The sequence below is a fragment of the Gopherus flavomarginatus genome, chromosome 9 (assembly GCF_025201925.1).
Source record: "Gopherus flavomarginatus isolate rGopFla2 chromosome 9, rGopFla2.mat.asm, whole genome shotgun sequence".
NCBI classification, from domain to species: Eukaryota; Metazoa; Chordata; order Testudines; family Testudinidae; genus Gopherus; species Gopherus flavomarginatus.
The window spans coordinates 53,712,750-53,727,054 of NC_066625.1; the positions used below are offsets into that span (position 1 = coordinate 53,712,750).

The 14,305-nt window shown below is 44.0% G+C and overlaps 1 protein-coding gene across 2 annotated transcripts; it reads right to left on the reverse strand.

The window, feature by feature from the left end:
* Window positions 1–4,170: 4,170 nt before the first annotated feature.
* LOC127057775 (cytochrome P450 1A5) lies at window positions 4,171–10,518 on the reverse strand. Of its 2 annotated transcripts, XM_050966837.1 has the most exons (6): window positions 9,664–10,518; window positions 8,461–8,587; window positions 7,832–7,921; window positions 7,620–7,743; window positions 6,773–6,859; window positions 4,171–4,535 (listed from the first exon to the last, which is right to left on the reverse strand). In XM_050966837.1, exons 1-6 carry the CDS (start codon window positions 10,507–10,509, stop codon window positions 4,229–4,231), a joined length of 1,581 nt encoding a protein of 526 aa, XP_050822794.1. In that variant the 5' UTR covers window positions 10,510–10,518; the 3' UTR covers window positions 4,171–4,228. The 2 variants fall into 2 exon arrangements, with proteins under 2 accessions (XP_050822794.1, XP_050822795.1); XM_050966838.1 differs by lacking the exon at window positions 6,773–6,859 and having other exon boundaries at window positions 9,664–10,434.
* Between the last annotated feature and the right edge of the window lie 3,787 nt (window positions 10,519–14,305).

The window sequence follows — 14,305 nt, forward strand, 5'->3', positions numbered from 1 at the left end:
CCCCCTAAAATAACCTTGTGACCCCCCTGCAACTCCCTTTTTGGATCAAGACCCCCAAAATGAGAAACGCTAGTCTCTCCTGTGAAATCTGTGTAGTATAGGGCTGGGGTAGGCAACCTATGGCATGTGAGCTGATTTTCAGTGGCACTCACATTGTCCGGGTCCTGGCTACCAGTCCGGGAGGCTCTGCATTTTAATTTAATTTTAAATGAAGTTTCTTAAAAATTTTAAAAACCTGATTTACTTTACATACAACAATAGTTTAGTTATATATTATAGACTTATAGAAAGATCTAAAAACGTTAAAATGTATTACTGGCACATGAAACCTTAAATCAGAGTGAATAAATGAAGACTTGGCACACCACTTCTGAAAGGTTGCCGACTCCTGGTATAGGGTAAAAGCACACAAAAGACCAGATTTCACAGTCCATTACATGTTTTTCATGGCCATGAATTTGGTAGGGCCCTACTTTTTAGTGCATATGTGAGTTCTTTTATTGTTTTTAGTGTGCTTTCTGTAATTCTTTTTACTTTAAGAATAAAGTAGGCTTGCTTAGAAAGAGTTGGATGGATGGCAATTTATATCTGCAGCAATCGCACTGTTTCCATCTCTGAAGAGAAAGTAAGCAGGCCTGTTTTAGGCAGCCTATCTTTGCTGGGAAATATACAGTGAAGGCAGGGAACTCTTCAGCTTGTCATACCCTGGTCACAAGGGAGAGAGACGCAGGTCTCCACCCAAGAGAGGTAATATCTGAGGAACCAGAGGCCTAAGAGTGAAGATCTTTGCTGGCCCACTGCGGGAAAATACAGGTGAAGTTGCTTGGAACTGTAACAGTCATGATAGCTTATTCAACTCTTAAGCATTTTATTAAGTTGGTCCAATAAAAGATATCGCCTCCCCCACCTTGCCTCTCTATATCCTGGGACTTACACAACTAAAACTACACTGTGTACAGCCATGGAATTCAGAGGGAAAATTTTCAACAGCGGTGCAATTCATCCTGGATAGAGGGCACCAGCACAAGGCTTATGCACCACCTCAGTTCTCAAAGTAGGGCTTATGTGGGACCTGAGCTGATACATAGATGTTGAACAGACCATCTATCCAGAGGAAAACTTCGCCTTAGTGGAATAATGCACTTTTGGAATGAATTTTCAATTGAGGAATCAACTGTGCTGAAATTCATGGTTTTGGGGGATTTGTACAGTTTTGGGACTAGCTGGGGGTCATTTGAATATTGCTGACTAACAAGGGCTTGCCTCTTCAGCAAGAGAGGCCAGTTTAGCACTTTTCTTCACTACAGTGGTCAACTATTTTTTACTATTCAACTTGCTCTGGAGTTAATAGACTAAAGCATAGTAAGTGTGCTTGAGGCAGGGGTGGCTCCAGGCACCAGTGCAGCAAGCACGTGCCTGGGGTAGCAAGCCATGGGGGTGGGGGTGGCCTGCCAGTTGCCATGAGGGCGTGAGGCTGCCTTTGGTGGCATGCCTGCAGGAGGTCTGCTGGTCCTGTGGTTTCAGGAGTAATTTGGCGGCGGGTATGCCGAAGGTACGGGACCAGCAGATCTCCCGCACAGATGCTGCCGAATCTGCGTTACCAGCAGACCTCCCGCAGGCATGCCGCCGAAAGCCGCCTGACTGCCGTGCTTGGGGCAGCAATATACATAGAGCTGCCCCTGGCTAGAGAGTGTCCAGTTGTGGTTTTTGGTGTCACTGCTTGGATGTGTTTGAGTATATACGGGGTCCCAGTTATTCCTTGGCATAATACAAGTAACTTCCATTATTTACACTGAAGGTGTTGCATTACCTGTTTAAGGAACATGGAGCTTTATTAAAGCAAGGTCTCATGTAACAACTAAGTTGTTTTGAGTTGTCCTAGAACCCCCATGGCTCTGAACAAGTCCAATCTGTAGGGACGTTTTCATAGCATCAAGGGCTAGGTTTTGAGAAGGCTGCATATGTAATTTCAGCCACAAAAAGTGTGTGTACACGAATTTCTAGTGGGATGTCCATGTACAAGTTAGATGCCACTGTGTATGTGCAGTTTTCTGAGAAATCCCTCATATACTATGACTCCTTGCGGCCTAGTGCAGTCTATATTTACAGCCAAGTTTCAGTCACTCGTGAGTTGCCTGTTTTGAGAAGGAAGTTATGCAGGGAGTAGGAAGTAATACATAGAGAAAGGGAAGTGCAGAGCACTAGTTGCAAACCAGATTGCATCCCCTGAACCATGCAGATGCATCCCTTGGATTGTTATGCATCACCAGCTGGGACAGTGTAGACAAGTATCTTAAGAAGGTACACACACAAGGATGAAGCATTCTGTGAAAGTCAATCATTCATAAACTATGGTCTTTGTTCCATTTTATTGATCTCTGTAGGGTTAGGCCTGACTTTCAGTGAAAGCAAGAGCTGAACTGGCTTTATAGCTCATGGTACATAGAGTCAAAAATTCTCCACTGACCTCAATAAGTATTAGATTAGGCCTTAATATAGCTGCATTCTCTGTATGCAGAGCAAAGGCCTGATCTAGCCTCAGTGAGGACTTCAAAATTCCCATTGACTTTAGTGACAGGACTGTTCCTACAGTGCGTAAAAGCTGGCTGATATCAGAACAGAGAAACTGGATGCAGAAGTGCCTAAAGCAGGCCCCTGAAAATGAGGAAGAGATCAGGAACATGTGACTGAGTTTGTTGGCACACAGACTTTCAGGCAACAATCAAGAGCATCTCATGTTAATGATTATTATTTCAGAGATTTTCTACATGTAATTCTTATATATTTTATCAGTTAAATGAAACTTACATACAGATCACATTTCAGCCAGGTACAAAATAAGCAAGCCATGGACATGGATATAAGCTTCCTTTATTTGTAATGAAGACAACTACTCTGGATGGACATATTGAATACAGCAGAGATTGTCAGTACAAGACAGAGTCCCACTCACTGACCCTCATCCCTTTTTACTAGACTGAACATATAAATCTATTACCAATTCTCTTTAAAAACTAGTTTTAAAGAGCAGCAATACACAGTTTGAAGGCAAATAATGTCTTTGATTTCCCATCTCACTGTCTGTCCTTTGTTTTCACTCATTTTAACTTGTGACTTGGAAAAGGCTTTTTGTTAGATGAATAGACCTGGTCTAGTAACACTGCTGACTTAATATGATTTTCATGTACAACGGTATCAAGTTGTTTGTTAGGGGTTATTTACAAGTATCCAGACAATTGCCAAGTATTAAAGGAAATGCTCACAAATCAACGGTTTTATGAATTTTCTTACAAGATAAGCATGTTTCACTATTCTCCTCTTTAAAATATTTCAGGGAGAAGGATACCATGTGATTTAGCTGACCAGCCACACAGCAGGTGATATTTCTCTCTGCAACACTTAAGTTCACATAAGACTTGAAAATAAGACTTAAGTACTGCATGGGTATTGAGCTAGCTCTCTGCCAAAAGATGCATTTCAGCCAGCACAAATAATTTGGAAATTTCACAAAAGATTCCTAATCTGAAAATTATTCATCCCAGCCATTTAGGAGAAGGCTGGTTATGTTTCTCCTCAAAACCTTTAGACAACTGAGATGAGCCAGTGAGATTAGAAATAATGTCTGCAAAATGTGTTCTGTTTACAGGTTATACATCTGATTCTATATTCAATATATATTTCACAGCTATAGCCAGCTGGTTACATTTCAGAGATAATCTTAGGCCAAAATTGCTTATTCTAAACTAAGGCCCACAAAAAAACCTGGGTGCCTGTCATAAAAGAACTACACCTCAGGGATCTTAACGGAAGTTCAGCAGAGAACTCAAGATACTCAGTGTAAAACCTCTCAAGATCAGCTGCATGATCAAAGCATGTTGCCCAATTCTGTTGTTTCTACAGGTAAGAATGATGGAGCTGGCTAACTGAAGTGTCAGATGACACTATAGGGCATGCTTCTCAGGGCATACTTGGCAGGCTTTGCCAATTGTTGAGTCATTTGCAGTACAGTCTTTGAATGCCAGTAGAGAGCTGCAGATAGAGTACATTAACATGTCAGATATGAGCAAACCTCCAGTATGTCAGTACAGATGCAGAGTCAACATGGCTTGTATTATCTTATGCTCTAGAGCATGTCAGCCTTCAAAGCGGTGTTGGTGGTAGTTTCCAAAAGCCAAACTATTGTGCTGTTGCATTTCCCCTCTGTGTCCTAGCAATGAGAATCTGCAGCTCACTCAGATTTCTTCACTTCAAAGCGCTGTTTAATCTGGAAGTACTCACACCTTTTGTGCTTCATGGTCAGTCCATAGTGAGGTGTTATGTCGACCTTCTCACCATCACATACGCTGAACTCCAGTTGCTGGAGCAGGATGGTCAAGAAGAGGAAGACCTCCCACCTGCCAATGGACTCACCAAGGCACTTCCTCTTCCCCAAGCCAAATGTCATCACTTTCTCACTTTCTACCCTGTTTACTTCAGTCCCTTCAGCCTTGAGGAAACGCTCTGGGTTGAAGGTAGATGGATCTTTCCAAAGTTTCCTGAAATGGAAGGAGAAGACAGTAGTTGTACTCAGGACCGGTGCTAGAGTTTTTTGAGCCCTAGGCACACGGCCATTTCGCCGCCCCGCACGCCACTCCTGTGGCTCCGGTGGAGCTGCCGCAGCCATTTCTGCGGAGGGTCCGTTGGTCTGCGGCTCCAGTGGAGCTGCCACAGCCATGCCTGCGGGAGGTCCACTGGAGCTGCGCGGGACCAGCGGACCGTCCACCGGAGCCGCCTGCCATCCCTCCCCCCCGCAAAATGTCGCCCCCCGAAAATCCTGGCGCCCTAGGCGATTGCCTAGTTCGCCTCAATGGAAGCGCTGGCCCTGGTTGTACCATCACCTGAAGGATTACTAGCAAAGCAGGCGTTTCAGCATGAATAGCATCAGAACAGACTCATGTGAAGCATGGTAATAGTTTTCAGCCTCACAATCCACTACTTTTACTGTTCATTCGTGCTCTTACCTTTCGCACTGCAACAAAATCCTCTGTGTCAAAGTCAGCTCTGGTGTTGCTTACTTGAAAGCTCATGTAGTTACACCAGGGATGAATTTAACCCATTATGTTAGTGACCAAAGGCAATATAGTTTCAGCTGAAGGGAAAACAAGTCATTAATGGGCTCAATTTTATTTTTAAAATGATGATTTGAGGTTTCATAATTTGAAATTTTTCTGGAAAGACCAATTGAATCCCAGACCATCCATAATGGACCTATCCGCCACAAACCTATCCAGTTTTTTTTTAAACTCAGTTATACTTTTGGCCATCACAACATCCAATGGCAGTGAGTTCCACAGGTTAGTTGTGCATTGTGTGAAAATGTACTTCTACTTGCTGGTGTTAAACCTGCTGTCTATTCATTTCATTGGGAGACACTTAGTTTTTGTGTTGTGTAAAAGGATAAACAACATTTCCCTGTTTAGTTTCTCCACACCATTCCTGATTTTGTAGACCTGTCATATCCTCCCCCATTAATCATCTCTTTTCTAAGCAGAACTGCCTTAATCTTTTTAGTCTTTTCCAGTACGGAAGTCATTCCATACCCTTTTGTCATCTTTGTTGCCCCTCTCTGAAGCTTTTCCAGTTCTACTATAGACTTTTTGAGATGGGGCAACCACAAATGGACACAGTATTCAAGGAGTGAGTGCACCATTTATTTATATGGCAGCATGATGATATTTTCTGTCTTATTTTTTATCCCTTCCTGAATAGTCCTTAACATACTGTTAGTCTTTTTGATCATTGCTATGATTGAATGGACATTTTCAGAGAACTATCTGTGGTGGCACCTAGAACTTTGTTTGGTGGTAACATCTAATTTAGAGAGGGAGAGAGAAACGGGATTTTCCCATATGCATTACTGTGCACTTATCAATGTTGGATTTCATTTGCCATTTTGTTGCCCATTCATCCAGTTTTGTGAGATACCGCTAACTCTTTGGATTCAGTTTTGGATATATCTTGAATAATTTTGTATTGTCTGCAAACTTGCCACTTTGCCTCCTTTTCCAGAACAATATGTTGAATAGCACAAATCCCAGTAAAAATTCTTGGGTGACCTGCTGTTCACCTCTCCATTGTGAAAACTGACCCATTATTCCTACTCTTTCATCAGTTTCTGATCCATGAGAGGACCTTCCCTCTTATCTCAGGGCTACTTAGTTTCCTTAAGTGCCTTTGGTGAGGGACCTTGTCAAAAGCTCTGAAAATCCAAGCATACAGTATCCACTGGATCACCCTTATCCAAATGTTTGTTGACTCCCTGAAAGAACTGCAAGATTGGTGAGGTATGGCTTTCCTTAAACTAGGTTAAACCTACTCTAGCTGCTACCTGCGGGCCCACTATGAACAACATTAGTTACTGTGGCATATGGGTGTGAGGAAAGGCTATCTAAAAGCCACACTGGTCCCAGTTCGCCTCTCACAAGGTTGAAAATCAGAACTCCATTAGAATCCATGGAATTCTACTAGCGTTAGTAAAGAGAATAAAGACCTATTGTTTACCAGTCATACAGTAAATCCTCAGTGAGATCCCTCCTCCCCTCACCCCTCCTCCCAAAAAGAAAAACAACAGAAACTTCAACCTTTTACAGGGTTTCCATTGAAATAATTTCTGCAGCATATTCCCAATAATTCTGTACAGTCATTTAGGACTCACCTAGGTCTGGCTTATTGATATAAAGGCATTGCAACAATTTTAGCACCAACCCATCTTATTTGGTCTGACTGAACTTACTCATTGTGATTGACTTGCCACTGGTTGATGAACACACAGAGGTCCTTCGGGATGAAGTAGCCATTCAGTACTGTGTCTTTTGTTGTGCTGAAAGAAACAGGGGTTGTCTTAAGTTTAAAAAGCTGCAAGGCCCCTTTCAGGCGAATCAAAGTGAGGTGACAGTTCTAGAGAAGTGTCCTGTTTTGTACATCTTATTTGCATTCCTTGGACTTGTGTTAGGTGATGCCCATCCTTGTCTGTACTTGCAGTGTTAATTGTGAACATTTCTGGGAAATGGAGGAGAACTTTCAAACTCATGTTACTAGCAAAGAAAGTTCCTGTCACAGGAAACAAATGCCTGTAGAAGTGATCAGGTGACATGGTTTCTCCCAAGGAGGAGAAGAAAACATGAAGACACTGTGCTATAGCTCTTAATGGCCCTGCATCAGGTGAATTGGAGGGTCTGAAGTGAAACTAACTGTTCTTGGGATTCAGCAGCTTACTATCAACAACCAGTGCAGCTACACCAGTACAAACCCCAACTAAAGCCACCCTTTGCATCACAGCTACATCAGGTGCTGAATTGGAATTAATCCCATGTATAGATAAGGCCATAGGAAGGAGTGGAATAATTAAGTCAAATGTATCCCCCCCCATTCACCTTGAGGAGTGAGAGTGGCTTCTGCACTATTCCCACAGAGGAGTATGCATTACTTGGCTTCATATCGGGAGGTGGTTAAGGGGATAATAGGGTAAAGAATTCTGTGTTAGTCTGCACAGGAAGGGAGCTGAGTCAGAAGACCATTCTCACCGAGCAGCACTGAAAAAAAAAAGAGCACAAACCAGCCTTGACAGTTACAGCACTTACCAGTGAGGAATGGTGAAGGGCAGGAAGGAGGAATGTCTGAACATCTCTAAGATAAAAGCTTCTGTATAAGGCAGCATGAGGCGGTCTGACAGTCTGGGTTTCCTCTCTCTGCCAATCATCTGATCTACGGGTTAGAATGGAGGAAGTTGTTTGGAACCCAGCCTTTGAGACACAGACCATGAAACTGTATATAACTGAAAGCACGAACCTACCTAATTCTTTCTGAATCTTCTTCTGAATTTCTGGATATATCACAAGATACATGAGACTCCAGGACAACGCAGTTGTCACAGTGTCAAAACCTGGATAGACACAAAGTAAAAGCATTTAGTCATCATGTGAAGACAAGTCAAAGGAAATTTACAACCCCATGACTTTAGATTTTCATCATTTCTTGGTAAATTTTGCAAGTTGTTAATGTTAGTAGCAGTGCTTTTTAGTTTTATCAACACTGTAAGATTATCAAAAATGTGGATGCGCCACAACTTAAATTCAAGGGTGTTTGAATCTAAAATTTTAGTTCAGGCCCATCTCTAGTAGTTTTATCATCCCAGCTCTGGATTGTCAACACTAAAACAGCAGTACACAACTGTCTCTTGAGAACTTGTTTCATGGCTACAGTTCCTACAAAGTCCTTCAGGGGGAATGAATTGCCACAGACTTTATTCAAGAACTTCCAAGCTTTCAGTTTGTAAAAATTTAACTGCTCTGCTCCTAACAGCAGCCAACTGAAGTATCCTTTATGCCTCAGAGAATGAGAGTTGCATGAATCAAAGGCCTGAAGATAAATTGGAACCGAAAATTCTGGGATTGCTTTGGATTTGAATGCAAGTATTTTTACCAGCTCCAAAAAGGTCATTGACAATGTTGACAATCTTCTGATCTGAGAGTTGAATGTTGGCAGATTCATCCACTCTCTTCTCCTGACAATGCCGAATCAGGGAGTCGGTGATGTCTCGAATATTGTCCTGAAATAGGAAAGTTCACAGGCTGCAAAGGGTACCAAATTCCAAAACACTAAGGCAGTTAGATAGGAATAGTCCACTGCTGGAGGGAGGAAAATCTAGTGCCTCGTTGCCACAGGTATGTGAACTCCAAAGCATGATTACACTGCAGGTTCAGACGTGCAAATAAGTTTCTCCCCTGCAGTTATTAGCCAACAGATAATGCTATTTGTCCCAAGTTACGATAATTGAAAGAACTATATTACTTCCTACAGCAGCTATGAAACTTAGATTAAAAAAGTGTTATAATCAATTGAAAAAATTTAGTAATTATAGCAAAATATAGCAATCAATGCCTCTAAGTCATCTGTTTGTAAGAAATAATTAGGTTTTAATTTGTAACGTTTCGGTGGGAGAAATGCTATTTGGCTAGAGAGAAGATGGTGCACAATCTCCACTACCTCTTCTCTAACCTCTGCTTCGACTGATATTTGCTTGAGCCAGAAAGCAACAGAGAAAAGATAATGAGCAGACAACAAAGGACAGAGCAGGAAAACCGATGCAAATGAGTCGCCTCCAAACCGGTTACGTAGGGCCGGTGCAAGGATGTTTCGTGCCCTAGGCGAAACTTCCACCTTGCACCCTTCCTGAGCCCCTGCCCTGAGGTGCTCCTCCCACGGCAGTTGCCCCCCTCCACCTTGAGGACCCCCACAGCCCCAGCTCACCCCTGCTCCACCTCCACTCTGAGCATGCTGTCGCTGCTTCACTTATCCCGCCTCCCAGGCTTGCAGCGCCAATCAGCTTAGGAGCTGCAAGCCTGGGATGTGGGAGAAGTGAAGGGACTACAGTGTGCTCAGGGAGGAGGTGGGGAAGGGGTGAGCTGGGGCAGAGAGTTCCCCTGTGTGCCCCCCTTACTTGCTGCAAGCAGCCCTCCTCACGCTCCCCTGCCCCAGCTCCCTACACCTAAATGCCGATGGTAACTGGGGTGGCCAAAGATCCGGCTGCTGTGGTCGCTGCCGAAGAAAATGTCGCCCTCCAAATCCTAGCACCCTAGGCAACTGCCTAAGTCACCTAAATTGTTGCAGCAGCCCTGCGATTACCTTATCAAAGCTGCAGGAGTGCTCCTTAACAATCTTCTGCAGAAAGGAGACAAACCTCTTATTGAGATCCTTGAAAATTTTCATGGTGCGGTTAGGGAGATACTGGAGCACTGGGATGAAATCTGCAGGGTTGCCGGAGGCAGCCACCTCCCCAAATTCATTGTTCAGGTTTACTATACTGAGCAGCTCCTGGTCATCATGGTCATAACGCTTGCCAAAGCACATGGCACAGATGACATTGGCCACAGAGACCACCATGTAGCGATATGGGTCAAACCTCTTCTCTTCTTCCATCAGTTGCAGGAACTTCATTACTAGGTAGTCAGCTTCTTTGGAGACATGCTCCTCGAGGAGGCAGGTGGACGAAGAGTTGGGGCTGGGCGAGACAGAGAAGGTCTTCAGGGCATTCTGGGCCAACTTCCTGCGAGCTCTCCACACCTCTCCTGAATCAGTGCTGAAGGTCAAGCTCTGGCCATCTCCAATATGGTGAAAGCTGTAGAGATCAGGGCGCCCCATGAAGTCCTCCCCTTGCTTCACCAGGGCTTGTTTGATGGTGTCCAACCCACTCAGCACCAGCACAGGTCTGGTGCCGATCTGTATCTGCATCACATCTCCATAGGTCTGGCTCATCTGAGTCAAGGTCAAGTGTGGATTGCTCCTCAGCTCCAGCACGTTGCCTATCAAGGGGTAACCCCTTGGTCCTGGAAGCCTCTTCAGCCCCTTGGGGATCTGCTTCCGGAAGGATCTGATGACCATGAAGGTCAGACAGAAGACAGTTAAGGCAATAAGGATCTCGGTGACTGAGATAATACCCTGGCTTCCCACTGGTGACATTGCAGCCTTCATCAAGGGACTAAGAACCCTAAGATTAAACAAACAAAAGGTAAATAAAGTCCAGAAGGTACCTCAGGTTGTAAGGCAGTGTTATCTGATGGTTACTTCATAAAGCTAGCAGTCAGGAAACCTGCATTCTAATCTTGGTTGGGGCACTTGCTTTATGACCTTACGCAAGCTACTTAGGGTTACATTATGATGCATTGTACTCAGACTGAGTAATACTTTTCTGTGAGTTGTCCCATTGATTTTCCCACTTTGCAGTTGTGGGGTTTATTCAATCACTGACTCTGTGGACATCACTGCCTTTTAAACACCCTCACAAGATATATAAATATATCTGCAGCAAAATCTTTACCAAAGAGGAGATAGGATAGGATATTTAAGTGTTGCTTTCTAAACATTATATGATACTTGTTGTACAGTCAGGTTCCTAGAGATAGTGCTTTTGTAGCTTCACCAGTCAGTGGCATTGGAACAATTTTTAGAGTAGCTGTGCTGAAAGCCACTGAACAAAATGGTAAGCCCTGTATATAATGACATTACTTCAAGCCAGGGGGTGCTGCTGTTCCCCAAGTTCCAGCACCCCTTCACTAAGTGACAATATTCATTGCCTTAGCTCTAATTTACAGTGTTCTTATTAAGATGCAGTTGCAAATTTCATTGCAACATCTATTTCCCAGAGACTATTTCTACTTGAACCACATTACTTTAAATGACCATAGTGAAAAAATTTGCCACATTGATTTTACTCCTAAATGATCTCAGAACCAGAGATCTTGCTCCTTTCATCCCAAGAGTTATAATACCTTACATTTATATAGAAGCCTTTAAAGGGATCCTAAAACATTTTACATACTATATGCCTATGCCAGTGTGCACTTAAGCAGCTATAAACGGAGCTTGTTGGAAGCTAGCACCCTGGTTGCTAGGTTATGTCTACACAGGGATAAAAGCTGCAGCTGGCCCAGGTCAGCTGACTTGGACTCAGGCTTGTGGGGCTAAAATGTGCTGTGTAGACATTCAGACTCAGGCTAGAGCCTGAGCTTTGGGATCATCCACTCTTGCAGGGTCCCAGAGCTCAGACTCCAGCCTGAACTCAAACATCTACACAGCAAGTTTTTAGCTCTGGAACCAGAGCCCTGAGAACCTGGTCAGCTGAGCCAGGCCAGCTGTGGGTTTTTTATCCCTAGGTAGACATTCCCTGCTGTATCTGAGGGTGTTAGGTGATTTGAGCAGGTTTGGAAGGTTAGAAGAGATCACTTGGATCTGTAGAGAACCTGATGAGTTAATGAGGAAACTAGCTCATCAGCTGGATAGCCGGGAGAAGAAGGCAAGCAGCATACAAGACTTAACCAGAGGAGGGGGACTCCTAGCTGCTGCTATATTCAGTTGGTGTTATACTTGGCACAGAAGGGAGAAATAATACAGAGGCTCTGATGGATTACGTATGCTGTTTAATTCACCCAGGCAGGGTTTCCAGGAACTGAAGGGGGTCCTGTTTACAGGGTCACATTCTCCTCCTCTTATTCATATGGTTAGTGAGTCCCATTGATTACCTAGGGGTCACCATCCTGTGGCATTCCACCCCAGCTCATCTAAAGAATGCGTGCAGGGTTTTGCTTAGAATAGCCAAGAAGAATTTCATTGCTGAAAGGTTGCCATTTCTGGAGTGGAACATCATGGTTCCCTAATAGTCTATGGCAGCATTATACCAGCATTTCCTAGGGGAATGAAGAGAAGGTGCCTTAATGACTTGGAGCTACCAAGGGGAAATTCTAGGGTATAAAAGGTAGTTAGCCAAGTTATAAATTGGCCCTAACACTGGGTCTGATGCTGCTGGGAGTATCACAGGATGCAGGATTTTAGTGTTTGATCTCAGTTTACGATCACCTGGAATATGCACATGCAGAAGGGAGAGATGGGGCTACCAAGATCTCTGTAAGATTCTTAGTATGACCACACCACATTTCTTTATGCCAGGGGGGAAAAAAGTGTAATCTGAAGGCAAAGCCTAGTTCAGCTTTAGCCAAGAGTCTCTGTTATAACCAATATGTCCCTCTCTCCAGAAGGGTCTATTGAATGAGCAGCAATCTGTCTACTTACTGACCTGTGCATAGTAGCACACATAGATTAGACACTGGTTCCTTTCGTGTGTTTGTTTCCAACACACTAGATCTTATCAGTTCCAAAGAGCATGGTATGGTTTATAGTGTCACTGATTCACCCATTAAAGATTGACATAGGGGAGGGAGTGCCTCTCATTTCCACAAAGGGAGAGATGTAAGCTAGTGACTGAGGAAATCAGTCACACTGAAGGAAGAGAGTCTGTTCATTCACTGAGAACAAGGAGATGATGGGTAGACTCTTTAAAAGGGGTCAGTTCTCCTGGGTGGGAGGTGCTTTTTTAAGTCATCGGGAAACCCAGACTAGACTTTTGTGCTCATCACTGAATGGACATTTGCTTGTTTCATGCAAAAACAGGAACAGTCTTCCTAATTGTTTAGTGAAAGGAAATTATGAGAGAGACTAGGAAAGCATTAAGCAGCGGATTTCCACCCCTATAAGCAACCAGGCAATTCCCAAGGAAGACACATCTTCCCTGCAGAACCAAGGCACAATGGGCAGAGGTGGATCTGCTGAAGTGGGTATTCACCCACGAAAGCTCATGCTCCAAAATGTCTGTTAGTCTATAAGGTGCCACAGGACACTGCTGCTTTTACAGATCCAGACTAACCCGGCTACCCCTCTGATACCTGAAAATAAGGGTCTCCCATAAGATGTCCTCCATTCTAAATGTCCTATCTTTGGGGATGTTTAAATCAGACCATCTGAATTGATCTAAAGCAAATTTGTGGGGTTTAGAACAGTTTTGCCAGACACTATTTGTCTCCATTTCTTGTTCCTTCTATAGGGGATCTCTAGGTTTTGAGTCATCCCCCCCAACAAGTGTCCTATATTGCTTCCTCATCTGAATCTTAAGGAAGAGAGGTCAGAGCCTTAATATGGGAACTCTTTGGAGAGCTCCTCTGGTACACCCACACATACAAACCAAGCTTGGCTAGAGTTCCCTTAACTGATGAGATTCCCATCCAGACAAATAAGTCAGTAACAGAAGATTTAGGGCTCCATCCTTTTGCTGTTGAATTGAAGTTTTGCTAATAATTTTGACAGGATCAAGACCTGGCCCTTAATATTGCCAAAGATATGTCTGTGCAGGATGCTGGATATGACTGTTTGCACAACTTCTTGCTTGTGAATGTGGGAGATAGAGTTATAACTGCCCCCATGGTATTGCATCTGCAAGCTAGGTGCTCATGGGGGTAGGGTATCACAACAGCTATTAGGTTCCACTCTGATTTTTTGCAAACAGTCTTGAGGTCGACCTGATAATGCATCACACGACAGCCCAGGACTCCAGGTAATTTCAGCACCTAATACATTCTATCACTAGTGGGGGAGAGGGAGAGACTTTTCTACATTGTATGTGCAAAGCTACCAGACAGCCACATGTATCGCCCCCTAAGCGTTTACACTGCGGCTGGATCTGCAGAAAAGCACTGCGGAGACGGGCAGCGGGGGAAAGCAGCCTGAGGTACCTGTGCGTCCAGATGTTTGGCGCAGCTTGCCTTGGAGACCTCTTCTAAGGAGTCAGGTGCTCCTGGTTGCAGCTTGGAGATGCCCGAGGTCTGCAGCCTGTGTAAGGCGGGGAGGTTACAGAGTGCTCCGCCTCAGCAACTTGACTGAAGTGCCACTTTTTGCCAGCTTTATATGCACCGCCTTGCATCCTGATTGGCCGAGCATCCTC

Bases quoted from the DNA above. Each gene is read 5' to 3' on its own strand.
- LOC127057775 (XM_050966837.1), bottom strand. From the start codon at position 10,509: ATGAAGGCTGCAATGTCACCAGTGGGAAGCCAGGGTATTATCTCAGTC. The intron at 8,588-9,663 runs GTAATCGCAGGG...TTCCTATTTCAG, and splicing joins ACTCCTGCAGCTTTGATAAG to GACAATATTCGAGACATCAC. The intron at 4,536-6,772 runs GTAAGTTCAGTC...CTTCCATTTCAG, and splicing joins TGGCAAGTCAATCACAATGA to GAAACTTTGGAAAGATCCAT.